At 52.7% G+C, this 27,709-nt stretch overlaps 4 protein-coding genes across 5 annotated transcripts; 1 reads left to right on the top strand and 3 right to left on the bottom strand.

The window, feature by feature from the left end:
- Nucleotides 1-109: 109 nt before the first annotated feature.
- PITHD1 (PITH domain containing 1) lies at nucleotides 110-3,026 on the bottom strand. The gene is made up of 6 exons (XM_068417659.1): nucleotides 2,832-3,026; nucleotides 2,564-2,607; nucleotides 2,337-2,414; nucleotides 1,381-1,485; nucleotides 751-859; nucleotides 110-532 (listed from the first exon to the last, which is right to left on the bottom strand). The coding sequence occupies exons 1-6, from the start codon at nucleotides 3,021-3,023 to the stop codon at nucleotides 431-433; spliced, it is 630 nt and encodes a 209-aa protein (XP_068273760.1). The 5' UTR covers nucleotides 3,024-3,026; the 3' UTR covers nucleotides 110-430.
- On the top strand, nucleotides 2,525-25,300 carry LOC137673096 (kelch-like protein 31). 2 transcript variants are annotated; one of them, XM_068417656.1, is made up of 3 exons: nucleotides 2,525-2,652; nucleotides 20,561-21,772; nucleotides 22,967-25,300. In XM_068417656.1, the coding sequence occupies exons 2-3, from the start codon at nucleotides 20,583-20,585 to the stop codon at nucleotides 23,697-23,699; spliced, it is 1,923 nt and encodes a 640-aa protein (XP_068273757.1). In that variant the 5' UTR covers nucleotides 2,525-2,652; nucleotides 20,561-20,582; the 3' UTR covers nucleotides 23,700-25,300. The 2 variants fall into 2 exon arrangements, with proteins under 2 accessions (XP_068273757.1, XP_068273756.1); XM_068417655.1 differs by lacking the exon at nucleotides 2,525-2,652 and adding an exon at nucleotides 18,068-18,164.
- ELOA (elongin A) lies at nucleotides 3,535-17,335 on the bottom strand. The gene is made up of 11 exons (XM_068418006.1): nucleotides 17,182-17,335; nucleotides 13,543-13,599; nucleotides 12,791-12,909; nucleotides 10,690-11,905; nucleotides 9,393-9,507; nucleotides 8,879-9,034; nucleotides 8,414-8,511; nucleotides 7,950-8,130; nucleotides 7,309-7,420; nucleotides 6,857-7,008; nucleotides 3,535-6,443 (listed from the first exon to the last, which is right to left on the bottom strand). Exons 1-11 carry the CDS (start codon nucleotides 17,251-17,253, stop codon nucleotides 6,382-6,384), a joined length of 2,340 nt encoding a protein of 779 aa, XP_068274107.1. The 5' UTR covers nucleotides 17,254-17,335; the 3' UTR covers nucleotides 3,535-6,381.
- Nucleotides 24,827-27,709, bottom strand: RPL11 (ribosomal protein L11). Its single transcript, XM_068417657.1, has 6 exons — nucleotides 27,662-27,709; nucleotides 27,125-27,275; nucleotides 26,593-26,699; nucleotides 26,069-26,200; nucleotides 25,289-25,399; nucleotides 24,827-24,903 (listed from the first exon to the last, which is right to left on the bottom strand). The coding sequence occupies exons 1-6, from the start codon at nucleotides 27,665-27,667 to the stop codon at nucleotides 24,874-24,876; spliced, it is 537 nt and encodes a 178-aa protein (XP_068273758.1). The 5' UTR covers nucleotides 27,668-27,709; the 3' UTR covers nucleotides 24,827-24,873.

Here is a 27,709-nt window from a genome sequence, read left to right as displayed (position 1 = left end):
GTCCCCGCTGTCGCTGCTCGCTCAGCCCCGCGCCCGCCGGCTCCCCGCGGGGAGAGGAGGGCCGCTCCGCCCACAGGCTGCGACCCGCATTCAGGGACAGCGATCCGGGTGACCAGGCCGCAGCGGCGGCTCTGCGCCTCAGCACACGCTTTATTGGCAGTCAGAGAAGTAAACGGCACCGGCTCGCCACTGCCTAAAGACCGGCTCTCCCGTTAGGAGGGCAGATCCACTGCCTTCTGCAGGACCCACCACGCCGCTGCCCTCAGCAGCCACCTCCGTACAGGCACTGCACACGCTCAGCGCTCTGCTTTCCAAGGCAAAGACCAAAACTGAACACTCCCCAGCGCTTCAGGAAGCCGTTTCTGTCCGAGTCAGCCCATCGCGTCCGTACACTTGTACCACAGCCTTCGGGAGATTCCCGACAGCACTGTTAGGAGATGAAGTGAGTCTGTGGGGTGATTTGTTCCAACTTGTGATCAGCTGGGTTGGCTGATGCCTCGTAATTGCAGATGGTGACTTCGTGGCGATGAGCCTGAGTTAAGATTAAACATGTTAGTCCAGAGAATTCAAGTCCCTCCTAAAACACCTGACCAGCAAGAGCTGAGCAGGGTCCCATCTTACATATTTTTCATCACAGACCCCCCCACACTACTCCCACTTCATCCTTACCACTAGAGCTCAACTTAAGCTACAATTTAAAGCCCTTTTTACACTATTAGCACAGTCTCGCTCATTTCTGCTCTCACCTACCTCCGTCCACTCTCCTTTCAGGCCTATATAAAAAATCTTCGTTGTCTCTGCTCCGAAGTTCTTCGGAAAGTGGATGGAGAGGTGGTAAACGTTGGAGAAACGGGCAATTCTGAAAGAAAACACACTCTGAAACCAGAGCTGCACGTACAGGCTGCCACTCCGCTGCCTTGCCACCTCCTCTCAGCACAGCGCCGTGGCCCCACACCATGCGTAGCTACCCTAATCCGAGTCAGACTTGGACTTGGGAGCAAACGACTTGAGGGTGCAGGAGGAGCAGCTTCCCTCACGGGTGCAGTGAGTGGGCCAGCAACAAGCTGTCACTGGGGCCAGGAGCAGGGGACACAACACTGGGATGATTCTGTACCCCACAAAGTCCTGGGTCACAGGCACAGGAACCCCCCTGGCTCCAGGGAGATGGTTTTCAGACCAGAGCTCTCACCTGACAAGGGCAGGATGGAGCTGGGGAGGGAAATTCTGCTCTGGGCAGCTTTGAGATGCAAGGGAAGGAACTGCCCTCTGCTAACACTTCCCTAAAATGAGGCAGCGTGTCAGCAGACTGGACAGAGAGCAGCTCCTGGACTTGGGAGGAGCAGCCCCCCGCACCCCCAGACGTGTGGGTCCGAATCGTACTTGGTGGGGTACTCCAGCTCGCCCGTCGGATCCCGGTTCAGGCTGAACGTCTGGTCCGGTTCCCTGGCTGTGTCATCAAAGGACATGTGAGGAATGTTCCTGAACCTGGGAAGAGAGGGAGGAAACCCAGGAAGTTAATAACACACAGATCAGCTAATTGGCTTCCTCCTCATCCATTAGCACTACCCAGATTCTTCTCAACAATAAGAAGCTGGATTTGCTTTGTCTTCTACAGGAGAAAATACCAACGCCACCACAAAGCATCACCATGTTCACAATACCCAACACCCTGAAGAGATAACAAGGATGAGCAAGAAACAAAGCTTGGGAGATACAGATCTTGGCACGCTTGGGTACGTGGAGAAACCCAGACCCCAGGACACTGGAGACCAAGGAAAACAGGGGCTCGATCAGGGTGTATTTCTTTCCCCACAAGCCAGAACTGCAGAGCACTCGACAGATAATTTCATTTAAACAAAACAGTATTAAGGATCGCTCTCCCTTCAGGAGCTGAAGCAGGCCACGACTGCCAAGAGCCTTACAAACCCCACCTGGCTGCAGGACACTCCGTCACTCCTGTCCCTCCCTCCCAAGCCTCAGAGTTCCCCCACAGAGCATAACCCTTCTCGGCCCCTCGATCCTTCTGCAGCCCGCTGAGCCAGCAGCAGGGTGGTTTCTTCACAGCACAGCCAGCGTCTCACCCAAACACTCTCTTCTCATCAAAATCCGTGCCCCATTTCTCTAGAGACAAGGCAGCAAACAGCCACGCTCATCTCCGCACACATTAGTTTCTTTTTCCTTCCAGGGCCCTGGCGTGACCAAGGTGCCACAGAGTAACACTGCCCACCCTCCCTGGGTGCTTGGGCACCCAACAGCGTGAGAATCCCTCTCCTCGTTAGCTACGAGTCAATCAGTTCAGTTTAGGCTCCAGCAAAGTTAATGCTCATTTCACTTACAGCCTCATCTCTGCTGGATGTGTACCGTCATCCTCTCCCATCACAATCACTCCTTTTAATTTCACGTTGCCCGTAAACCTGCCGAGAGACACAGAAGTGGCGTTTTCGTCTCCATTCTCCCCAAATCAGCTCCTGCGGGAGCACACAGACGTGCCTCACGCCCAGGCACATAAAGGCGAGGAACAAGCCCTGCCAGCAGCCAGAAGGGGCGCAGGGAAAGAACTTACGGGATATTAAACAGAAGCTCCTCGTCGTCGTCGCTTTCTACGAACTGCGGAGAGAGAAGAGCGGGTCAGGGCCGGCCCCGGCCGCGCAGGTACGCGGCTGTCGCACCGGGGGAACACAGGGACCGGTGTGGGGGGGGGGTGTAACCCCGGAGGGGCGCAGGGGCAAGGCGGGGACTCACACCACCTCGCTGACTCCCGCCCCACCTCCCGCCGCCCCACTCTCCTCAGGCGGCCCCACCGCCGCTGCAGGCCCCGGCCCCGGCCCCACCTGGGCGCGGTCGCCGCGCTCCTCCCAAGCGCGGAAGACGAGTGCGCCGCTGCCCTCGCGGCGCTCGTTAAGGCACTGCAGCCGCTGCCGGTCGATACGCAGGTAGAGCCCCCAGGCCGCGCCCCGCTCCCCACCGCCCGCCGCCGCCGCCTCCCCGCAGCAGCAGCTGCACCGGCCGTGACCGTGCGCCATGACTGCGCCGTGCCCCGCCCACCGCGCCTGCGCACTTCCGCCGCCCCGCCCACCGCCGCCGCCCCGCCCACTGCGCCTGCGCACTGCCGCCGCCCCGCCCACCGCCGCCGCCCCGCCCACCGCGCCTGCGCACTGCCACCGCCCCACCGCGCCCTGTGGCCCCGCCCACCGCCCGCGCGCGAGGGGCCGGTCCTCGGCGCCGCACGTGTTTGGATCCAGCGCGGCCCCGGTCAACCGGGCAGCAGCGAGCGGCTGGTCCCGGGCGGGAGCTCGGCTCCGGCCCGGCCTCGGCCGGCCCCCGGGGGAGGCCGGGCTGCGCCAGCCGCTGCGGGAAGAGCGGAGCTGCTTTCCAGCAGCGCCCGGAAGTGCTCCCGGGGTGCCAGGCAGGAGAGGGGACGGGAGCAGCCCCCGCTGCCGCTCCTCGGGGCCCCGGAGAGCTGGATCTGCTGCTGGCGTGTTTAATGTTTATTGCTTAGAGACAGAAAAGAACAAGCAGAGAGGGTCCAGTGTTTGGCTTTTATTGAGACATGATTTTCCTCTTTTCATATAACTTATCTAATTAAAATATTCATCTTAGTTACCACAAAAAAAGGAACATAGAAAATTGTATATACACAGTTAGGGACCAAAATACAAATGCAAGTCAAAGTCACTCCCCCTCCTGCCCACATTACTCATCCCACCACCAGCAGGGCGGCCAAGGGGGAAGAGGCAGCTCAGCTCCGCCCTGTGTAGTGTAGCACAGAAAAATTGCACAAGTGTAACACCCCGGGCACCGAGAGACTGGACCGGAGCAAGCACTTTCCCCCTAGACTTTGCCTAGTTTGTGGCTCATGGAAGTATCTCTCCCCTCTGGTAGTGCCCACCTCTTCCAGCTGTGCAGTTTTAGTGTCTGAGGGGAAGGAAGGGAGACAGAGAGAATTGACTCAGCACAGAGCGGAATCAATTCAGACACTGGGTCACGTCTGATCCTCTGTGTACCCCCCCGTCCCTGCAATCCAGCTACACTAAAATACAGACACAGTTGGCAAAGCCCAGAGGGAAGAGCCTGCTCTGAGAGGAAAGGTGTATCACCCCATAACAGCGATGCTTTGGGCAATACCCACATCTGAGTATGGAGCTGTAGTATGAAGTGGCAGTAGAGCAGTGCACAAGATTGTTCTTGGGCCTCACCCAGATCCTTTGCTCAAGGCTCCACTGGAGCCTGAACACGATGCCAGACTCCGCTTCCCTCCCCTCTGCCCCTACCCCACATACAGAGGAGAAATAAATGGTAGCACAAGAGTTAGCAGAAGATAATATATTGTTGTCTAATTAAAAATACAGCAAAACTAAATACAGCAAAAACGCAAGAGTAAGGAGCCATTATTTTACACTGAAATGCTGCACGGTAACATTAAAGCATCTGGGACTGTAACAAACTTACAGCACGTAAGAGTCTGAGAACATTTTTCCAAGACCTTCAAAATAAGAGAACAGACCAAATAAACAAGAGACAGGTGTTCAGGATTGTTTTAAAGAAAGAAAGAAAAAAGGACAAAAAGAAACGAACCAACAGAAACAGAAGCATACAGGGATTTTTCTAGAGCCCTCCAGGGAGGACTCTTCACAGCAAGGTTTCCCCCGGTCAGTGTGCACAGACAGCTCCACCGGTTCGGGACGTGGCAGCCACAGAAGCAGCAGCAGAGCTTCTCAAAAGTTGCCACCAACAACAGCATCCACTACCAGCACCTTTACCCCTAGACAGCAAAGTCCTAAGGCAGCAAATATGGCTTGGAACAGGACAACCTTTCCCCTTTCTGATCCAGTCAGACCTCTGAGCGCTAACAGAGAGGCCAGCTCCCTCACCACACGACCTGGCTCTAACCAGCCCCATCCTCTGCTTGCACCACCTCTGGGTAAGTTCACTTTCGAGGCAAACGTAACCCACAGGCAGAAACGTTCACCACAAGAAGGCTTCACATTTAATAGCCAGTGCCTAGTTGTGTCCAGCTCCCGTTCTCTGCTACAGCCTCAACGAGTCCACCTGAAATCACACTCCTCATGCAGCACTCTGGCTCCCGACCTCCGCAGAGGAGCCGTGCTCCAGGGCACCTCCTCACGCTCCACCAAACCCATCCTCTGGGTCCACCAGCTCAATCACACCCTTTCCTTCCAGAGCTCCAGTTGCTCAGACACCAAGTACAACCAAGAGTTTTGAACTCCTGCTATGAAGTGTGCACGCATTAAAAACAAACCACATTCCGTTATTCACTTCCCTCCAACCCCAGTCAAGTGGTTTCAGGTTCAAAGACTAAAATCCTTGCTTTTTCCAAAGAGGGGGCAGGGCAAAACATACAGGGAAAAGACAGGATTTAAGCACCAGCTTCCAAACTGGAAATAAATCCTGCCCAATTCCACACAGAAAATAAGATTAAAGTATTCCTTCTTTCCACTAAAAGAGGCAAACCGATGCCTTCACTGATATTTAAAAACTGTTTTCAATTCCATAGACAAAGTCCCCTATCTCTCTATTAAAAAAAAGTTAAAATCTGACTTGGTGCACAGTAAAATTTCTCCCCAAACTCTTCATAGTTTTATTCCCAGTAGCCAGCAGAAGACAACAGCAGCAAAGTCCCCAATGGCTCTTGGCATCCCTGCACAAGAACATAAGCATCTGTACATGATCTACAGTAACAGCAGAGAGAAGGTCAAGAGCTAAGATTTTATTAACATACACGATTAGAGAGCAAAGCCTCAGGACTTGATCCGCTTGCCAAAGGATCGACAAGCAGATGGGCCACCAGTCCTACCTGTCCCAGAGTCCATGTGCGACTTTGGGCCCAGCAGGTACCACTTCACTAGGAAAGACTCCCGTGACACCCAGTGTCCACTCAGACAGATGGATTCCTGACAGCTCGAGTCACAGAGAGGCTGGCCCTTGTACTGGATGGGGAGGGAGGAGGCTACTGGGAGCAACATAAATAATACCAGTGGGACAGAGGGGCAAAATATTAATTAAAACCATTTTATAATTTATTAAGAGGTTAAATAGTAAATAGTCTCTGGAACTTCCACTCTCAGCAGGTGCCAAGACTTCACATTTTCTTGTGTCGGGAGATTCTGTACACCCTTCTTTTGATGGATGACAAAGCTAGAAAGAGGATGTTAAGGGCAGGGGGAAAAAAGTGGGGGCTTGACACTGAGAAAGGGACAAGAATAAAAGATAAAATACTGTGCTGTCGTCTTGTGCAGATCGAAGCTTCTCCCAGCAGCTGCAGCCTCCAAAGAGTTCAAAGAAAAGGGCTGTTTGGGTACCTTCTCCCCCTTCAGTGCCACTCCCCCACGAGAGGGAAAGTCCCAGATCTGTACTGCAAACTTATCTCCGAGAAAACCTGTTTTTGAAAGCTTTGATAGTCTTTGCCATCATGGGTGCAATTTCTGCAACAGAGAAAGGAAAAAAAAAAAACCTAAATCAAACAAAAAAACCCCCACACATGAAAGCAGCAGTCAGACTAGGAGAGCAGAAAGCAACTCAAAGCTGCAGCCCTGGCAAAGCAGATGCAAGGCAGGCTGGGTGTGTGCTCTCTGATCATGGGCTATCGTATTTTCAGGTCACAGACAGAGGAGAATCCACTCTGCACCGAGCAGGCAGGTGAATCAGATGCTTCCCTATGCTTTTTCTTGTGCAAGGAGTTTGAATAGCCTTTACCCAATCCTTAGGGAGAGGAGAGAGGCCACTGACATCAACCCTCCTGCACAGCCTGGGTTTCTTTTACAGCAGAAGCAGCAGATTCACGTATTTGTAAAGGAGGAGCTCTAGGAGACGCAGGTGTTCTGCGGTTTGTACTTACTCTTCACTGGTGGTTTCCTGGGGTCATAGGAGGAGAAGGTGCTACCTGAAGATGGGACAGAATGGGCACTGCTGGTGCTGGGCCCATCATAGGACTGCTCCTCACTCACACGAGTGTGGCTTTTGCTAGATGTGTACAGGACTGGTTTTATTCTGAAACAGAGACGGGACAGACATTTCAGTAAAGGAGTCACTGTGGTTTGATGCAATTCTTCAGACACAAGCCACATCTGTTAACAGCAGCATGGCTGATACCACATGGAACCAGCAGCGACCAGGATCTCCACGCTTCCCAGCAAGAAAGAGGCTATTACAGCTCCAAGTTTCACGGCAAAAGAACCTCCCAGACCCACAGTATCCTTTCCTGTCAGGATGCAGAGCTTCAGGGGGAAGCTGGCAGGAGCCCACAGGAAAAGAGGCCCTGAACAGCAAGTGCTACTGAGAAACACTCACTTGGTCTTCCCTGGCAGAAAAGGTCCTCCAGTTCCAAACTTCTCTTGCCTCCTTCGTACGTCCCGAGGGGGCTTTGCTGCAGAGTTCACAAATGCCATTTTGGCCACTCTACCTGTGGGAGGCCAGAGGGAAACATTGCTTAGATCCAGCTTACTATAAAGGAGGCTTCTCAGTGCTTGTCTTATTCCAGCAAGCTCCAACCACCCCTCCACAATCCATCCATTCCAAAGCTCTGGTGATAGCCTCCTCCCTAAGGTCTGAACCTCTTGCAGTGACAACACTGGTTGTGAGAAATCAGACTGATCAGGTCAGTAGTTATTATGTTCACCAAAAGAGCAGGAATGCTTCCCCCCACTCTGGTTTTCTTCAGCCCCAGCATGGAGAAGCCACTCTAGAACAGGAGGTGCCTCTGCAGCCCTACACAAAATATTGCTCTGTCTAGTCTGCATCAACACCACGATGGATGAAATCAAGAGCCTGCTAAGCCATTAAGAAAAGACCACCATATAACGAACAGAGAGCTAAGCAGCTCCTAAATTGGACTGGATTTAAACCAGTCATTCCAAAAGACCTTCCCCACACAAAGATATCCCCTAGGCAGCATTCCCAGACCCCTCTCTGACCATTCAGCCCTACTCTACCTTTGGGTTTGTTGGCATGAGCTGAGCCGATGTTCCGTGCTAACATGAGCAGCCGCTGCTCCCGTGCGTCGTGAAGTCGAAGGTACATCTCCCGCCAGGACTCAAACTCTTCTGGTTTCTCGTTCTTGAAGTCTCGGAGACAGTGATTGTGCCACAGTTGATCCGTACTCTCAACGAGGACCTGAAGCAAACCCACACGTGAGCTGGGATCCCTCCTGACACCTTCACTCCCCTCTCCCTCAGCACCAGCTAGTGCCACCATCACTGGAATACCACAGAGGGCAAGACAGCTTAGGGGCCAGCTTGCAGCCAGAGATGGGCAGATGGCAAATCCAGGAACTCAGGACTAGCAAAAGCCACCTCTTGTTATAAAGAACGTTACTCTTTACTATTCTGCTATTGCAGATGAGGACAGAACATCACTCCCACATGTCACCATCCCTTCCCCAGGCCAAGGCACTCACATGATTACACTCCTCAATGCGATACAGCTGCTCTGGGGTGCATTTCTCCAATACTGGCTCCAGCATTGAGAAAGGGACACCACCCACTTCATAGATTGCTAGAGAGAAGCAAGATACACAGAGTATTATCCTGCTCCTTCCTTGCCAAGGAAAGGGCTTGACACCCTGAAATGCAGTGGAAAAAACCAGCAGTGCTGCACACAACTACACAATATGAGGGAAAAGAGAAAGGAACCGTAGGTGCAATAGCTCTAGTGCGTCATCAGGCACCAGCATCTCCAAGTTAAGAAGTGCCCGAGCTTTCAGTGAGATCCCTCCCACATTAGTTTGTCTTGTGACAAGGGGCAACCAGCTGTTCCCATGCTCCAAGCCACATGCTGCTGGGATATATACAAACAAGTTACTAAGACATCAGTGTACCTGCACAGCAACATGACTTTAAAACAGAAGAGGAAAGGTACTTACCGTCAATGTTGTTACTGAGGACTCTGATGCACTGCTGATACAGAGACATCATCTTTGGAAGGTAGGCAGTTTTAGAGCCTGAATACACTTGCATCTTTGAATTCAACCGTCGCCCTGTAAAACCTGCTTCACTATCTTCGATTGGTGAGGACAGTGCTGTAAAGAGAAACACTTGGAGTAAGAAGGGAACAGAGAAAAGAAGAGCCCACCGTGATGAATGGCACAGGAGACACAAATTGGAGTCGCCCAGAAGCAACCTAAAGGGCTAAGTCTTCTCTAAGACACCTGCAACCTCGTTCAGGAAGGGCAAGTCCAAAGCCCAAGCCTCAAGAAAGGTCAGCAAAGGATCTTCCTCATTTCTGCTAGAGCACGTGGGAAAGCAGCTGCCAACCCAGGCTCTGCGCATCAGAAGCGGCACACCAGACCCCAACAGAAAGACCTGAACCCAGCTAGCATCTACTCCCATAACCAATGGCTGCAGCCCATCCCATACCTATTTTCCAGCCCAACATACCTTTCCTTTTTGTCTGGGAGCAGGTAATGGACTCGATCGAAGGAAGAGGGCGGTAGTTGGCCTGGATCGGTGGCAGTGGGATGTCTGGTAACGTTGGTACCACATCTAAAAGTATCTGCAAGGAGAGGATGTACATGCAAGTAAGCCAAGAATACAGGAGAATGTTACACCCTGCCAGCGTACAAACAGCACTGAAATGCATTTTCTTTGATATTTTGACTAAGCCGCTCGATGCTGATCAGCTTGCACCAGGAAATAGCCTCAGGGGGAGGCTGCACTTCTGCCACAGTGCTGTGGCTCTGTCCAGGCTGTCAACACAAGCTAAAATTCTGGATCCGAATCACTCGTCTCTCTCCAGTAAGAGCCATCTGCATCTTTAACCTACTAGGTTCAGTGCTGAAGGCCTCTGACAAGAACCCAAACCACATTAACAATGCAAAGAACTAGAGAAAAAACAGAAGAGGAAGCTGGAAGAAGCATTTCCTTGATCTCAAACACTCATTTATCCGTTTTGTCTCTTCTTCTCCTCCCCACCTCCTGCAAAAAACCCTGCAGTGGTGGAGGAGGGGGACCTCACAAACTGAGGGAATCCAAAAACACTGACATAAGGCACTTAGAATGAATGGCAAAGGAGGATTTTAAAATGCTGCTAAGATTATAAAAAACACTTTTTGAAGAGCAAAGGGTTTCAAAGTTGAGTAAAAAGATTAAGCAGTAAAGGTTTTACACGTTAGTTCCTATTTATATACAAAACCCTGGCACCCATGTGGCAATGGATATGTACCTTTTTGTACATATAATAATACAAAATACTGCTCATTTTTCAAGCTTTCACAAAAGGTCTGTCTTCTAGAATAAGCTGCATTGCAACACCAGTTCTCCCATTTCTCTATAGATATCTAAAGATATTCTAAATGCTTAACAAGTGCATCGTGTCCAATATGTTTTCATAGGTGTGTTGAGCTGAAGGTTCTCTTTCACTCTCCCCATTTTTGAATAAACAAGGGTTTTGCCTATTGCATTTTTTTTTCCCCCTCCCTCTTCACCCACTTTCCCAGCAGTTCCACCCTAACAGCACAAAGCAATGCCTGTGGCACAGGGCGTATGAAACACACGGTGTCTCCCAGCAGGAACCAGGAGTCACAGACCTAGATACCACCAAGACACCGCAGTGCACCCTGATGCAGAGCAGCGCCCAGCACCTCCAAGGGGAAAACTAATAAACTCCAGATGACAGAGAACCAAAAGCAGCTGATCCCACCGTCTTTGTTCACTTTCATATCCTTCAAAACCTTACCCTCTTTGCTTTAGGAGGCTCTGGTAGTGTCTTGTCTGCATTTTTCTCACTTGGTCGCTTGTGGCTTGGACTTTTCCGACTCGAGCTTGAGCTGTTGGTACTGGCTTTGGATCCGTTCTGTTTGCTGTGCCCTCGGTCTTTCTCCACAGCTGGCACAGAGGGTTTAACCACTTTCTTTTTCTTTTTCTGGGGCTGGTCGTAGCTGAGGTACGACTCAAAGGACATTGTAGGTTGTTCAAATTCATCCTCCGCTTCCCCCTCCCCAAAATGTGAGGAAAAGCCCGTCGATTTTTTGTCCATGTCTGAGATTTTGCGCTTCCCCTCTGAAGATTTTAAGCTCCCAGAAACCACCTTTTCTTTAACCCTATTTGAGACGTCACTCTCAGCTTTCCGTTTCTCCCGCTCTGTGTTAGAGGTCTCCAGGCTCAGCCTGGGCTTTTCCAGTTTGCTTTTTTCAGAATCTCGATGTTTTTGCTTCTTAACATGGTTGTCCAAAGACTCTTCCAAGTGCGGCAACACGTGCAACTTCTCCTTTCTGGAGGTGCCGCTTTCTCGGTTCTTCTCCTTCTTGGCACCATCTGACATCCTCTGCTTCTCCTTGCTGCCCCCGGCCATGGGGGCTTCTCGGAGCTGCTCTTTAAAAGAGGTCTTGTGCAATCTTTCTGGGCTGAAGGCAGAGGTCCTGTCCTCCGCTCTGCCATCAAGTCGCTGCTTCTTGTGAGAAGACTTGTGCTCTTTGCTTCGGCTCACGTTCCCTTTGTCAGAGAACTCACTGGGGTTCCTCTCTCGGCCTGCCTCCAGCTTCTCCTGAAAGCTGTGGCCTTTACTGGCTTTCCGATGAAATACTGTCGGTTCTTCCTGCTCCTCAGAGGCGTAAGGGTCTGTGTACGTATCCTGAGGGCTCTCATTGGGCTCAGGTGACACAGCGTGTCCATAGTCCGAGTACTCCTGATCTGAAGAGAGCACTGGGGAAGATCTGCCCCAACCCTTCCCCTCGTGGCTGCTATAGCCATAAGTCTCATGGGCTCTCTCATGCCTAGGATACCTTTTGGACTTCTTTTCCCTATGATCTGGGCTATAGGACTGGCTGCAAGACGGCTGAAAGGGTTCTGAATACTCCTGGTCAGGTTCCTCATCCTCTCTGAGGGAGGGTTCTTGATGTCTTTTGCTGGAGCTGCTCCTCTCGTAGTCACGGTCTTCAGAATCTAGGTTATTTCTGAAGGGATAAAAAAACCAAAATAGTTAGACTAAAACTTCCCAAGATAAATGAAAAGAGCCAGTCCCCACGGACTCTGTGGACGGGAACCTCTCTTAGAGAAGACTAAGGTTGTATTTGGTAGGTTTGTGGCAAGAATACCACTAATTCTCTCAGGCACAGCAACATTCAGGGATTTAGAAACTGCATTTCTCGTGCAGGAATTGATTAAGCATTTCTATTAGGACTAGAAACTTCACAGTTCACTGGGAATCGGAGACAGATGTGTACAGAGCCTCCTCCATGCCTACACAGTCCTGGCTGTGTGGTGCCTAGGGGAAACAGGTCCCCCAGTTTGCCAGTTAAGCATGCAGGGATACCACAGCCATCGAAATTATCGTAACTGGGTCTTTATCACCCACATCTAAGTGATCTCATTGCTGGGTTCAGCACAGCTTTGTTACTACAACATGCTGCCTAGCATTAACTTTCAGTTTCCACAGGATTTTTGCACATAAAAGCCTTCTTTCAAAGAAGCCACTTCCTTTACTCGGGCCTAGAACTTCCTCTCTTTAGCATCATAAAATGGGAAGCAAGCAGATTGCATCTCTCGCTTTATTAAAGGCACTTTTCTGGCCTCTACTGTTAATCTCTTCATCAAACTGCAAATTCTTGAAAATCGGTCCCTACTTTCCTGCAAAACTGCAGCCGTCAGCACCCCAGCGCTCTGTGGCTAGCAGAGGCAGGAAGTTTATGCCAAAACAAGGCAAAAACTGCATGCAGAGTTAGCACACTTGTGTCACAAGTTTCTCCAGAGCTTTCACTTCATTACCTGGTCACAGAAGTTTATAATCTCTACTGAAAAAATGTAACAAAGCTTATCCACCACGATAACCCAACACTCACCTCTCTGCCTCCTGGGACACCGGCACTAGCTTCTTCCACCTGGCTACGAGATTCTTCGCAAAGTCTCCCACCAGCTCGTGTTTCCGTAAACTGTTCACAGTCTTCCCAACACCCGTCTCCTTCACGAGAGAGCCAAGACATGAATTCATCTTAGCAAAACAGTCACATTCTCACCTCTGCTAAACCTCCTACAAAGTGAATAAAGTTAACCCGCTACCTATCGCTGCTAGGTAGAAATAAACTTCCTTGATGTAAACAGCAAAGATATCACATATAATATATTATGTTTTCAGTGGTCATTGTATCATTTACTACAGTTCTGTAAATCAAAGACTTAACTCTGCCTTAGTAAAACATTAATTAGTTGTATTAATAAACCAAGTTAGTATTTACCATGACTGTTGGTAAGTTTGAAGACAGAAGTCACTAATAATTTTAAGGATTAGCACTTCCTAATTTCATGCTGATCCAGTTATCGTTAGGAACTGCTCCGACTCTCATATCCTAGTCAAGTGTTAAGCTTTTGGAAGAATGGAGGATGACAAACTGTCCTCCACGGCTTCACACTTGCTCTGACACCCTCCTTCCCCATTGCCTAGCAGCTCTAGAACCTCATCACAATCACGCCTGGGACATCAGGCTGTAGCAGGTGTCCGAGGCAACACGCCCCATTCCAGGGAATTTCTGTGGCAAACAGTTATCCTGTGACTTGACAGACACGATGAAAGTGTGAGAGATTTCACAGCTCTTACCACAAGAATGTCGACTGTGATGGGCAACTCAGACAGCTTCTTCAGACTTTTCAGCAGCTGTAGAGACAAGAAGGAAAGCGTTCAGACTTGTCATACTGCGAGTAGAGAGGAAGAATATTCTGCACTGCATGAGAGCTTGTTAGAAAGACCCAAGTGGCAGACAGCTGCTGTCTTGCTCCAAATCAAGCTCCTCAGAAGCCGAACACAAGGGCCAACTATAAAGAAATTACCGCCTCTTTGCCTAGGAGAGCCCATCTGAGAATCTTAAAACACATGCAAATATTAATGCTTTCTTCACCCAGGACTGCAACTTATCTTTGGCTTAAAGCATCAGGAACAGAGACACAACACTGTTGCACGGCAAGTGGAAGAAAGGACTTGGAAGCTTGTGACTCTCAGACGGTGGTGCTGAGAATTGCATCACTTGTTGAGAGGAGGGAGGAAAAAAAAACATTGAGTCCTTTCGGAGGTTTTACAAACCAGACACTGAGGGAAGGAGGATTTCTAGATGCTCTGAAAGATCTAAGAGGGAACCCTTATATCTCCCCCGCAGACCCTCCACTCTGTCGGTGCTGCTGACAGTCTCTCTCCTCTCGGCTATAGTCTGTGATAAAAAGGCAACCCGTCCCCTCCAGAGCCACTGCCTCTTGCCCCACTCTTACCTTCCCTTCACCATACACCAGTGAAAAATGTTCTCCTCCACACACATGCTGCCAAGCAAGGCCCTGCCAGCATGTACAGCTGCTCCGCAGGCCAGGGAGGGAAGAGGAGCCCTCTCCGACTTGCACCCCGGTGAGGGGCTGCAGGTGAAGGGGACGTACTTGTACCTCTGCCACCCAGGTGGCTTGGGACATCGCTTCACAGCGATATCTACTGGCTTTTTAGTTACAGTACGTGGCAACGCACATCTGACAGCACCGCTGCCCCTCACATTATTTCCCGCAGCTCAGCTATAGCCACAGACCAGCCTCGTCAGCGTTCCCATTATTATAGCCCCTATACAGCCCAGGCTTTGCTCAGCACCGCTGTGCTATACGCCATACAAAGGGCTGTCCCTCATCCAGATCTTCTCTTTAAAGCACTGTGCTCATGTTCAAATTAGCACTGTTGGCCTAAGCTACTCCGATCATCCCCACTTCCACCCTGCAAGGATCAAAGAGGTTTAGAAGTCTCCTTCCTTTTGAAGGAAATATGTTCTTTAACCTATTTGAAGAGTGCTATTACTTTCAGAGGTAAAACACTCAACTCAGAGAGAAGGGTTCATCTAGCTTAAGCAGAACCACAGGACAGTTTCTGTTCACCAGAAACCAGTTTCAGTCAATCAGCCACAAGACACAAACCATAAAAACTTTGCTTAGTTCCAGCTCCAATAAAGTTTTGTTTAATATGAGTGATTGCTTTTTTTTTTCTAAAAGAAGTCAGCCAGGCCAGTCAATGCTAACGACACACGTTAATATCAAATTACTACAGCACAGCCCGGCCTCTTCCTCCCCGTGAAGATGCTCTCTTATGTTTCCCTTACCCTCTTTCTTCCCCCAGAAGAGAAACACTCCTGCAGCAGAGTTTGTATCTTCTCTGCTGGAAAAAAAAGACTGTTTCCAAACTGTTACAGCAGCATCCAAAGTTTCACTCATGTAGTTCTGTGCCAGCAACCCGATTTTCACCCAAAACCAATATTAATACTTAACACCTTTCATCAAGGCAATATAGAGTTGTACAGGATACTGGGCAAATATTATTCTTTCACTTTACTGATAAAATGTTTCAAAAGGACAAGGCAAGAAAACTGAAGCCTGGAAATGGTGTAACATATGGGCAGCACCCAGAGGTGCTGTGGACTTGTCCTGCTGTAGCTGCTACAGAACTACAGTGGAAACAGTTACAGCAGAAGAGCCGAAAGCCATTTTCTGACACAGGAAGGTGCCCAGAAGATACACAACCTACCAAGACAATGCAATGGCAACTAAATTCAAGCCTAGAAACACTAACACTTCCGAGGATATAGTTGAAAAGGTATCAGAAATAAGGAGTACAGGTCATGGGACCTTTCTGCTGGGGAAGGGAAAAGTTTAAAGTCACTATCTTCGCTAGTAACAGCTTGCAAATGCTGACCACCTCTCCCTCCCCTGGCAAAACTGAGTAGGATCAACAGAGAAAGAAGTGACTTAACACCGCAAGGTTACTGGAGAAAGAGTCAGCCTGCGCAAACAGTGCCCGAAGACTTACAATGCCCAAGAAACACAGACCAGCAGTTATTGCCCCAAGCTGACACAAGGGTCAGGAAACAGGAGCAGTGATTCTCTGTGCACAGCGTGCTGAGCCAATATTTGAAGTCTTGCACGTGCTCTCAGCACCAAGAGCCCAAGACCCCCTGGAACTGACTCCTCAGCAGTCCCTCAGCTCCATTCGGGGCCCCAACGGTTAAACCCTGCTCTGGTCTTGGCTGAGAGGGTGACAAAAGGAACCAGACGCCCCATCGCTTTGCCCCCAGCTCGGCTGGAGCTGGGTACAGTGGCCTCCATTTCAAAGGGTCAGCACTTGAGCACTGTGGTGTCCATCCTTCTTCATGGGTGGTGGGAGGCCTTGGAGAGCGAGTGGTTCTGCAGGTGTTCACCTCAGTTAAAGTTAGACAAGTGCAGGGTGGCTGCGTGGCCCTCACTGCTCACGTGAATTAAGTGAAACATGAACCAAACACCTGTAAGTGGTCACAGCAGATGTTCCCCCTACAGAATATGACATCCTAGAGAATGGGATAACAGCACGCGGCGAGCCCACACCGGAGCTCAACCCTAATCCCAAATTTCAGTTGAAAATAACAGCTCAGAACCGTGGTGCCCAGCAGCAGAGCTGCTGTCAGCAACAGACGCAGCCGAATGTCCCTGAACAGATTTGAGGACAAGCGCAGATCAGGGCAGCACGCACACGGCAGCTGCTCCAGGGCAGTGCTGCGGGCAGCAGATTTTGGCAGCTGGCACGTTCCCTCGTGGAGATGGGCGAGAGGTGTCACACAACCTCCTCAAGGCCCGAGAGCGAACCCACACCAGGGCCCGAGTTAAAACTCGTCAGCTTCTTGCCCTGACCCCAACTCGCCAGCGATCGTCATGCCCTTGTCACGGTCCTGGACCTCACCGGTACCACGGCAGGGCTGCGCCTCCCTGTCACCTCACGCCGGGCACCGTGGCTCTTCCACCATGAACACGTCACCAGGGCAAGACTCTTCCAGCAAGTTCTCCCGTTGCCCGCTTGCCTCTCAAACCGCACCCCACCGACGTGCCACGGGGGCACCCGCACCACGATCCCGGCACACGGCAGCAGGCCTCCCGCGGGGCAGCCGGGGCCTGCGAGCCCGGACCAGGCTGGCAGCAGCGCGGGGGGCTCCCGCCGGTGACAACCCCCCGGGCCTGCCCCGCTGCCGCGGCTCGGGGACAGTGGGCCGCCCGCCTCGCCCCACGGACCGCGGCCCCCGCCGGGCAGGAAACTTCGGGGGGAAGGGAGGGCCCGGCGGAGGGCAGGCCCGGCCCGGCCCCGCTCCGCTCCCCGTGCCCACCGCGGGGTAACCCGGGCCCTCCCGACCCCCAGCCCCGCTGCGCCGCCCCCACCGGGGAGGGGGAGCCCCGGCCGCGCCGCCGCCCCTGTCACCTTCTTGGGCTCCGAGCTGCCCGCCAGCCGCGACTGCAGCTTGCCCACAACTTCCAGCACCGACTCCGCCATTTTTACTGCGGGAGAGGCCGCGGCGGCGGAAGCGGCTTCACCGCCCGCTGGCCACACGGCGCTTCCCCACCGCCACCGCCATCTTGGCTGAGGGCAGGAAACGGAAGCGGCGCAGCCGTTGTCCCGGCCGGTAACGGCCATGGCGGGTGCGGGCAGAGTTCGGCGGGTGCCATCTTGGGGCCTGGCAGCGGCGGCGAGCAGCGCCATCCTGAGTGCTGGCGGGGCGCGGGTGCCGTGGCCGCCCCTCGCTGGGGCCGTGGTGCCGCCTCGGGCCCCGCCGCGGTCAGGACAGTCTTTCCTGAGACAAATGTCGCTTCATACCTATTCCCGTTGCCTCCCAACGGCTCCACCACAGCTGTTGGGAGCGAGTGGAAAGTAAGGGTTTAGATTAATTTGTGGCCAAAGGCAAATAGAGCAGGGCCGCAGCTGCCCAGGCTGGGGGCTACTCAGGGCGGGGATCGGAGCTGCCATCCCCTCGGCTCAGGAGAGCGGGGAAGGCATCAATGTCCCCCCAACTCATCCCCACACACCCTGGTGAACCCCTCTGCAGTGGAGCCAGGCCTTTGGCTGCCTCCTCATTGCCTCGGCCTTGGCAGTGGCCAGGTAATCATGCCCGGCCTTTGGTTTACTGCCTTCTCCTGGTGCTGGCTGCGACGATGCCCTTGGCCGGAGCAGTGCTACCTGAATCCAGCCCTTTCCATGTCTCTCAGGACTCGGCTGAGGGCAGCTGTCCTTGCATCACCCCAAAAGCCTGCTGTAAACGTAGATGTGATAAGAGCAGTCAGCTGGCTGGGAGGGGAGAGGAGGGAGGAGGATGTCGCGTGGGGAAAGTTGAGGGTCTCTGTCTCTTAACCTGCAGAGCCCTGTGCTGGTCAGAGCTTCCCCTCGGACTAACCGGTCTGAACAGCAAGGTAAGGAGCAGACCCAGCCTGTAGATGAGTCACGGAGAACCAGGGCTCGCCTGGCAGGATTTGCAGAGACCTTGCGTGGGGCACGGGAACTGCTGAATAATGAAATAATGGCATGGAGAAAGCCTTTGTTGTTTTCTAAAATGCGGCTTGAGGAATTATTGGCAGGAAAATAGTGCCCAGAGCTGCAGTGTCCAGGTAGTTTTCCAGGCCAGCTTGTGTTCGCTGTGACTCAGACCCTGCTTGAACCCAGGGCTGGGGGCACCGCAGGTAAAGGAGAGGGACTCGGTCTGTTCGGTTAGCTATTAAAGACAATAAGCCTGCCATAACTTTCTGAAGACACAGTATCACCCAGCATAGGTCCTGCTTTGCTGTTAGCTCAATAGTATGGTGCAGGGCTGGGACTAGCAGCACTGAAAGGATGTGGGGACAACTACTGTCTTTTAAGAGAAGTTTAAAGAGCTAGAAAAAAGCCCTGTCTTCCCTCCATTCTGTCTGGGCCCTTTGAAATCTCTTCAAACCATTCCAGCTCCCTAGATTAATCCAGCAGCCAGGATTATGTAGGAGAAATATCCCTTTCAAGTCACCACAGTGGTAGAAGAAGCAATGATGTCCCATTTTAAATTAACTGCAGGTAGTAAAGGTCGCTCTGCCCTCCTGCAGCCAGACACGGGAATAACATGAACACGTGCTTCAAATCGGAGTCTGTCAAAGGTGCCCAAAGGGACAGAAACAGTGGGTTGCTGCAGACACTGTGCTTGTTTCTGTAAAAAAAAAAAAGGCCAAAATGAAAGCAGTCAGGGGAGCAGAAGGGATGGGGCAGATCCTCAGCGCAGCCCGGTGGGAGCTGACACCCAGGTCACTTATTTCACAAGGCCAAACCCTCCCACGCCGGCAGGCTGCAGACCCCAACCTGGCCCCCGTCCTGCTGGGACTGGTCTCAGTGTGGGGGCAGCAGGACGGCCACCTCCCTCCAGGACAAGCCCTGCTTCTCTTTGGGTTTGTTCAGCAGGAAGGAGGTTTTTGCAGTGTTGCATCACAGAGAGATACAGATCTGCTCCCTTGAGGGATCTGGAGAGAAGGCCTGGAAAAACATTTCCTTTTCCTGGAAAATTCCAGTATTTAACCTATGTTGTCACTTCAAATTCATCTGAAAAGCTGAAACTGCACATTTCCTGGGGAATGGATAGTCTGAACAAAATGTGTGTTTGGAAACATCAAAGTGTTTTTGCTCTGAAAGGGTAAATCCCAGTTCCTTTTCCCAAGCCTGAGCTGGGTGTCAGAAACCATCTCGTGTCCAAACGCACAGAGAGCAGCATTTGCGTCCCAGTTTCAGAAGGGCTGACGCTCGCTCCAGGATATGACACCGTGACAGACAAGCCCTCGCTGGTGTAAATTGGGGTAGCCCCATGAAACGCTGCAATACCAGGGACGGCTCAAGTGCCTGGGACTTTTCTCCTGAATCCTGTTGGCTTCTGTGCAAAGCCAGGAGAGAGCAGGGGCTGTGGGTGTCTGTGTCGTCCCTGCTCCCTCTGCTCACCCCGGCCATCACTGCTGCCCTCCCCCTCAGACTCAGCCCTGAATCCTCTTTCCTGGCAGGGACTTTTACTAAACTTTTCCCTTTTTCATATTTTTACTGAAATCTCATAATGCCCCCCTTCTTCTTTGCCCAGTGCTAAATACGAGCTGATTACTCAGTTCCAAGAAACCTGATCTTTATGGCCAAGCGTAATAAACAGTACCCAGACATGTGAGACAGCGCAGTAACAGCTATTTCTGGCTGGCAGATTTGTTCCCTCAGACATTGGCTGCTCCCTCGGAGGAGCTGAGGTCACTGCCGGGTTTCAGACTGGAGTTTCAAGCTGGAATTTGGGAAATGACCGCCCTTTTCTATGCAGTCCTGCAGTGCTGGGGTTCATCTCATCTTGCTGCTGTGTGGGAACCTCTGTCAGAACCACTGGGACTTGATTCATCCCATCTGGTGTGCGCTTGAGGTGAAACACACCCTGCGATCACCCCCTCGTTCTGCCTGGAGTCTGTGTCACCCCAGACAGCAGAACTGTCAGTGGGGCCGAGCACAGCCCCACACCCGAGGAACCAGTGGGTGCTCCCAGTTTCCCAAGGCAACCACCCAATATCCCCAGTCCTTTTTTAACACAGTGAAGTTGCTGGTACTGGTTAAGAGCTGAGGATCCCCTCTCGCAGTCATGGCCCTTGACACCTTTAATGCAGCTCAGGGGGGTACAGGGCTTGTGAGGCAGTTTCCATCTTTCCCTTGGCCTGACCCAAAGGGTTTATGAGTCACTGGGAGTTTTTCCTTTGCTTAACTGAATGTCTCAAAGAGCAGAAGGACACCTGTACCTCTGCTACAAGGCTTCTCACCTCTCCTTTCTCACCAGGTCCTGTTCCGATCCTGCCAAGATGGCACCCAAAAAGAAAACCCCCAAGAAGCCCAAGGTGGGTAAAAAAGATGCATCCATCACCCCGATGATGGTGGAAGATGCTTTGCTAGATGTCGAACACCTCAAGCACTTGAATGGTTTGTACGACAGCGGCTCCGACGGCTTCCACTGCACGGCCACAGAGGCTGAGGCGCTGGACCACGGAGCCAGCCTTCTGGAGGGGATGAACCAGATGCGCCAGAAGCGGTTCCTCTGCGATCTCACCATTGCCACCAAAACCAAGTCCTTCGAGGTGCATAAACTGCTCCTGGCTTCCTGCAGTGAGTACTTCCACCGCCTGCTGCGGAGAGACCCTCAGCTGCACCGGGTGGAGCTCCATGACGTGTCCCCACTGGGCCTGACCTCCCTCATCACCTACGCCTACACGGGGAAGCTGAGCCTCTCGCTGTACACCATTGGCAGCACCATCTCCACCGCTACCCAGCTGCAGGTGCCGGCACTGCTGAACATGTGCAGTGACTTCCTCGTTCGGGAGATGGCCGTGGAGAACTGCGTGTACATCGCCAACATCTCGTCCACCTACGGCCTCAACCAGGTGAAAGACGCCACCCGGAAATTCATCCAGGAAAACTTCCTGGAGTTCTCCAAGACCGACCAGTTCATGAAACTTCCCTTTGATCAGATCAATGAGCTGCTGATGGACGATGGCCTGCAGATACCCAGTGAGGTCGCCGCCTTTCAGATCGCTGTCAAGTGGCTGGAGTTTGACCCGAAACGGGTCCGATATGCTGCTGACCTCCTGAGCAACATTCGATTCGGCACAATCTCGGCTCCAGACTTGGTCAACCACGTGCAACCTGTGCCACGCATGATGCAAGATCCGCAGTGCCACAAGCTCCTCGTGGATGCTATGAATTACCACCTGCTCCCCCACCAGCAAAACAGCCTTCAGTCTCGGAGAACCAGGATACGGGGAGGCCAAAGGGTGCTCGTCACAGTTGGGCGTCGTCCAGCTTTGACCGAGAAGGCTCTTAGCAGGGAGATCAGCTACAGGGACACAGAGGGAAACTGGAACAAGCTGACGGAGATGCCAGCAAAAAGTTTTAACCAGTGTGTGGTGGTGATGGATGGATTCATCTACATTGCGGGAGGTGAAGACCAAAATGACGCCAGGAACCAGGCCAAGCACGCTGTCAGCAGCCTGAGCAGGTAAGACAGGCTCCACCTGGCCACGCAGGCCCTGGGGAGGGGTTCAGAGCTGTGCCGTGTCTGTCTGTGCCCCAGCACCCACCACGGGGTGACGGCCGAACGCCTCAGAAAGGTTCCTCTTTGCCATCAGTAACCAGGAGGAGGATCTGGCCCATGGGGTAATGCTGCCAGGGAGGGACAAATGCAGCGAGGCCCAGCACACGGTGCTGGACTGCGAGACCTGGAAACCACTTCCAGGGATTTGGTCTGCGTGACCCCAGCCTGGGCTTCCCCTGGGGACTTTGGCACCTGGGCTGTGCTGCCCACGTCCTCTGGCAGCGCACAGCACCAGTGCAGGATGAGGGTGAGGCAGGGCCTCTTTGAAGCTGTGAGGCTCCTGGAGAAATGGGAGCCCTCATTATTTAGAAGTAACCCTGGGGAGCTCCCCTTTGTGCCTGCTGGCTGTTCCTCCAGCCAGTGCAAGCCTTGATCTAGTCTCTGGTTTGTCTGGATTCATTTTAAGGTAGATTTACTGTCTGTAGGACTCCTGTTACCCTTCAGGTTTTCTTCTCTCCATCTCCATTTCTCTTTTCATCATTTAAATGACAAGGTTTGTTTCCTAAATCCCCATAAACCTGTCACTCGATAGCCAAGGGATTACTATTCAAAGAAAGGAGGAGGAACCATGGCAACTGGACATGCAGCAGTTTGTTTGCAACCTTCCCAGTGGCCACAGTAGGGACACAGCAGTGCCAGTTCCCTCTGCTGTCTCCTGGACACACAAGGACCCAGCTTCTTATCATGTGCCTGGCTTTGGCCTGGCAGGGTGGGCAGGGAAGACCTGCCCCTAGGTCGTCTTCTACCTGCCAAGACCCAACAGAGGGGACAGTGATGGTGGTTTGGGGACATCTCAGGCCGGTAACACTCACCATTTCCAAGCCAGGCCAGAGCTTGTGGTGGCAGAAGCAATGCTGGGCTGTGCCACGGGTTAGAGTGGCAACCATGCCAGCAGTCGCAGGTAGGATCCAGTCCTGTGCAGTGCCACCATCTCCATCTGTACCGCTTGTCCAGATGCTTTTTTACTGCTGGAGAAGACAGAGAGGCTCTTCCAGAGCATGAGTTGTCTCCTCTGAAGGCAGGTGTTTGGCAGGCCCCTCTTCTCCCCGCGGCTTTGGTGCTAGTCCTGGACAGACAGATCCGCCCTTCGTCCCCCAGGTACGACCCGCGCTTCAACACCTGGCTGCACCTGGCCAGCATGCAGCACAGGAGGACACACTTCAGCCTCAGCGCCTCCAACGGGCTCCTCTACGCTGTCGGAGGGCGCAACGCCGAGGGCACGTTGGCATCTGTCGAGTGCTACGTCCCCACCACCAACAGCTGGCAAAGCCAGGCAAGCCTGGAGACGCCCCGCTGCTGCCACGCCACCACCATCATCGATGGCAAGCTCCTGGTCACCGGCGGCTACATCAGCCACGCCTATTCCCGCACCACGTGCTGCTACGAGCCCAGCGCTGACGCCTGGAGGGAGCAGGCAAGGCTCAGCACCCCCCGGGGCTGGCACTGCGCCGCCACCGTGGCCAACCGAGCGTATGTGCTGGGTGGGAGCCAGCTGGGTCCCCAGGGCGAGCGGGTGGACGTGATGCCCGTGGAGTGCTACAGCCCAGTCACGGGGCAGTGGAGCTACGTGGCGCCCCTGCCCACGGGGGTCAGCACCGCGGGGGTGGCTCTGCTGGAGGGGCGCTTGTGCCTGGTGGGTGGCTGGAACGAGAGCAGGAAGAGGTATCAGAAATGTGTGCAGTGCTACAATCCCGACCTCAACGAGTGGGCCGAGGACGAGGACCTCCCCGAGGCCACTGTGGGTGTCTCGTGCTGCACTATTGTCCTACCACGCTCCCCGAGCTCCAGGTCCTGGGCCAGCTCTGTGGCCTCAGCAGCAGCCAGCACGTAAAGAGCCCTGGGTGCCCTGTGGCTTATGCCAGCAGCTAGGGAAGGAGACAGAGCTGAGGAGTGTGGGGTAGCTGGATGGGGAGGCACGCTGATGGTTGGAGTCACTGCAAAGTCTCACTCTTGTTCCATCATGGCAAGTGTTGGGCTCTAGGAAAGGGTCTTCTGAGCTGCCTGCACCTCAAGCAGGGATTGCTCGAGCGAGGCAGACGTGGAAGCAAGCAGGACAGAAGAGCTTTTCTGCTCAAGTTCACATCAAGCATAAAGCTATACCGAGGCAGAACATAATTTCTGGTCCAATTCCACCTCCCTCTGTGCGTTTCAGCATGTACAGCACACGCTGCCCTGTGTACTTTGGAGCAGGCTCCATCCTGAACAGCGCTGGCAACCTCCCCTGGTTTGCAACTCCAAACAGGCTTGACAACAGAACAGTCTGGTCTTTGAGACAACACTGCACAGTCACTGGTGTTAGTGTGCACAGATTTGGATGGAAATGAGTTTGTTCCTTGATTATTTTATTACAGTTTTTTACTGTAAGATGCAGGAGAGAACCAAACACTAGAAGCAGAGGCAAGGGTGTGGCTGAACTCCACTTGTGTGAGCTGTATTATCCTGCAGGGAATTTTCTCTTTAAACAATAAAGGCCATTCCTTTGCAGAGGAAAACTGTCTGGCTGGGTAATTCCAGCAGTGTAACTTCACACTCCTGAAACATTTTAAGAAGCCAGTCAAGATTCACCCTCTATGTTCCAAGCACATCCAGTAATTGCTTCAGGATTTCTACAGCACATTGAGTCTGGGGTGGAAACAACCCTACAAGCTGCAGGTACAGGCACTCAGGGCACCCACACTACCCATGGAAGCAGCATGGATGGGGGGGTTCTGCTGGCTGGTCCAGCCTCCTCTCGGGGCACCAGGTTGGAATCTCAGCTCAGGAGCCTCACCAGCACCGGGCACTGCCAGCGCCACAGGCCTTGCCCATCCCCTCGGCCCCTTCCTGCCAGTCCTGTCATGCTTAGACAAAGAACCCTCAGCCACATTTTGGCTTTATGGCTCTGCTTTGTTAAGAGAATATGTGCACCATTTCCTTTGGCTTCCCATTGAAGAGCCCCCACAAAATTCACAACAGAAGTTAGGGGTTAGAAAAATTTTATTTGCTTTTTTGGTAACAGGAGCTGCTTATTTACCAGGAAGGATGATGCCATCATACTGTGAGGGAAAAAACAAGAAAGAACCAAGTGAGAAAGTACCATCAGGTAAAGGCGCAGTACTGCTGGGCAGAAAACCTCATCCCTTGTGCTCAGTGTACACAGAACACCTCCAAAAGCTGTGGGAGATGGATTTACACAAGAGCTGGTCCTTTCAGCTATCCTGCAAGAGCTGCTCTTTCAGTTCAGCACACAAAAAAAGGCGCATGAACAGCACCCACGCTCAAATGCAGCTTCTACTGCCCCAGAGCAGTAAAAATCAATGATTCAAGCAGTGATCACCATCTCCTCCTGCCCAGGGACTTGTTTCAGCCCTTCAACAGTGAAGCATTTTGCTGATACTTACTAGGAAACTCTTGGGATTCAAAAATAAAGACAGACTTTACCTTCTGCTGAAACCAGCGCATGGCTTCTTCCTTTCCAATTCTGTGCTTGGCTCCGATGTTGCCAGTCCTGCGTTTCTTGTCAGCAATGCTGAAACCAGGCCTGCCCAGCACCTGCCAGGAGAGGAGACCCACAGCACTATTTCATTCTGGCATTTATTTATTTTCTTAAACTTAAGTCCTGAGCAGCCAGGTAAACTGACAGGGACAGCTCCTAGGATGGACAACTTAGCACATACACTGACTCAGAGAAACCAAAATGTGTGTAGCAGACACACTACTCCATACCCAGAGGCCTCAGCTCTCGAGAAAAGATACACTGAACAGCATTGCTAACACACACGGAACAGCTTCCCTCTATTTCACGGACTTATAGTGAGGCACAGCAGCATGGAACAACAAACACGCCAGCCACCACCACTGCTACAGGACCCAGCCCTCTAAACACAGGAAGAACCTTCCAGCAATGCAGCCCATCTTTCAGTGTGTTCCTGAAGCCCCTGCTGCTCCCTCCTTCCCCAAACCTAGCACAGCTCTTTCAGCATTACCCCCAGAGTACTGGTACTAACAACAGTATTTGTTTCTGAAGAGGCTTTGTGAGACATGTCATAAATAGAGGATTTTACCACAGCCCTGGGAATCTCCGTTTAGACTTGGATTTTGTTGATATTTTTCCATCTTCCAGCGCTAGGCAGGAAGTTATTGTGAGCCAGTTATTGTTCTAGGTTCCTGCCAGAGCTTTCACACAAGACCAGTAGCTGAGGGGAGGCGGGGAATACGCACCACGTAAAAGTCCAAGCCGTAGATACCAATACTGGGATCGTATTTAATCCCCAGGTCGATGTGCTCCTGGATTCCAAAGCCAAAGTTCCCAGTGTCTGAGAAGTTGTTTTTCCTCAGCTCGTATTCTCGCACCTGAAACATTTGTTGTCAGTCACTATTTCATTACTGACTGCAAACAGAGTAAGAAGTCCTGTGTGTTCCCACTGCTCCCAGACCCACAACTCACTAAATGCTACTACGTCTTTAGCCCTAAGATTTTGCTCCCAAAGCCTGCTCATAAATCACAGCAGCCAAGACAGAACCTCGAAAGCAGAAACTGCACCCACTGGCTCTTAATTAAGGATGAAACAGCAAGCAGATAATGAAACAGCAAACACAGCAGACAAAGCTGGTACCCCAACCCTGAACATCCACGACTGACCCATAACTACATCAGGTGCAACATTTCAAAGCACACATCTTTTCAGGTATAGATGAAGTTTCGCTCTCTCAAAAATCAAAGATCCAGACCAGCAAATTCTTACCTTCAACCCCCTCTCCAGAATCTCCTCTGCTTTGGCCCCACGAACCGTGCAATGAACAGCAATCTTCTCATTTCTTCTGATTCCAAAGGATCTGACAGTGTATCGTGCTGTAGGCAGCAATAAGTACACTTAGAGGCTATTGAAGAATTCCCACCCAGCGGATTCAGAGTTTGCTTAAAAAGATCAATGACTTTAAAGGAAAGAAAAAAAAAACAACAAGGCAACCACACATTCCCTCTGTGGGGATGAGGGCAGAGCAGTAGCCCCAGTCTGGAGGCAGAACTGAACTGACAGAAACAACCACCAGCACCCGAGTATTTAAGACCCTCAGCTCTCACAAGGCCCACACTGGAGCAGACCTCCTCACACTGGCTCTGCCAAGGAGCTTCTTCCCTGGGAGCCACACTGCCACTTCACGCTCAGGAGACGAAGGAAAACAACCACTGCCGAAGCCAGGACACAAACTGCTCCTTCGCAGCGCCCAGCACACGCAGCTTCCCCTTGGAAGCCCGCAGGAAAACCCACCCCTCACCTTTGGAGAAGACGGGGGTCTGGCCCGTCAGCTGCTCCAGCACCTTGGCCGCTCGGGTGAGCCTGTCCCCGCTCTCCCCAACGCAGATGTTGAGGCAGAGCTTGCGGATGCGCAGCTCCCGCATGGGGTTCTCCTTTTCGCCTTGGTCTTGCTGCGGAGAAACGACACGGGGAAGGGGGGCTAATGCGGGGCACCCGGGAGACAGCTCACCGCTCGCCTCGGCGGCCGGAGAAGGCTTCGCCAGGCCGCTACCGCAGCCTGACACCGAGCCCTGCTCCACTCCGGGGGCGAGCCCCGGCGCCGCGGCCCTCTCTGAGGCACCGCCGCGGCGGCCCAGGCACCGGGCAGGCCGCGGCCTGTCATGGCAGCCGCTTCCCCAGCGGCTCCTCCCTGCCCACACCGGCCCCGCAGCTCTCCCTCCCCGCTTCCCCCGCTCCCGCCCGCACGGGCCGTGGCCCGGCCGGGCCCCGCCGAGAGCGGATGGCGGCGGATAGAGACGGCACCGCCCGGCCGCGGCCCGTAGACACCGCCACTCACCGCCATGATGGGGGCGGGGAAGAGAGGAGCTGGGCGCCGCCGCGGGGT

This window comes from Nyctibius grandis, chromosome 24 (genome assembly GCF_013368605.1).
Source record: "Nyctibius grandis isolate bNycGra1 chromosome 24, bNycGra1.pri, whole genome shotgun sequence".
Classification (NCBI taxonomy): Eukaryota; Metazoa; Chordata; class Aves; order Nyctibiiformes; family Nyctibiidae; genus Nyctibius; species Nyctibius grandis.
The sequence above is the reverse complement of the archived record's forward strand: the minus strand, read 5'-3'. Positions and strand labels throughout refer to the sequence as shown.

Excerpts from the sequence above, each read along its gene's own strand:
- PITHD1 (XM_068417659.1), bottom strand. The coding sequence starts at position 3,023 with ATGGCGCACGGTCACGGCCGGTGCAGCTGCTGCTGCGGGGAGGCGGCG. Across the intron at positions 2,415-2,563 it reads GAGCTTCTGTTTAATATCCC|GTTTACGGGCAACGTGAAAT; the intron begins GTAAGTTCTTTC and ends GTCTCTCGGCAG. Across the intron at positions 533-750 it reads TGAAAGGAGAGTGGACGGAG|GCTCATCGCCACGAAGTCAC; the intron begins GTAGGTGAGAGC and ends ATCTTAACTCAG.
- ELOA (XM_068418006.1), bottom strand. The coding sequence starts at position 17,253 with ATGGCGGAGTCGGTGCTGGAAGTTGTGGGCAAGCTGCAGTCGCGGCTG. Across the intron at positions 8,512-8,878 it reads CCTCAGTAACAACATTGACG|CAATCTATGAAGTGGGTGGT; the intron begins GTAAGTACCTTT and ends GCTTCTCTCTAG. Across the intron at positions 8,131-8,413 it reads GCATTGAGGAGTGTAATCAT|GTCCTCGTTGAGAGTACGGA; the intron begins GTGAGTGCCTTG and ends GGTTTGCTTCAG.
- LOC137673096 (XM_068417656.1), top strand. The coding sequence starts at position 20,583 with ATGGCACCCAAAAAGAAAACCCCCAAGAAGCCCAAGGTGGGTAAAAAA. Across the intron at positions 21,773-22,966 it reads GCTGTCAGCAGCCTGAGCAG|GTACGACCCGCGCTTCAACA; the intron begins GTAAGACAGGCT and ends TTCGTCCCCCAG.
- RPL11 (XM_068417657.1), bottom strand. Across the intron at positions 26,700-27,124 it reads GACCCCCGTCTTCTCCAAAG|CACGATACACTGTCAGATCC; the intron begins GTGAGGGGTGGG and ends TGCTGCCTACAG. Across the intron at positions 26,201-26,592 it reads TTCTGGAGAGGGGGTTGAAG|GTGCGAGAATACGAGCTGAG; the intron begins GTAAGAATTTGC and ends CAAATGTTTCAG.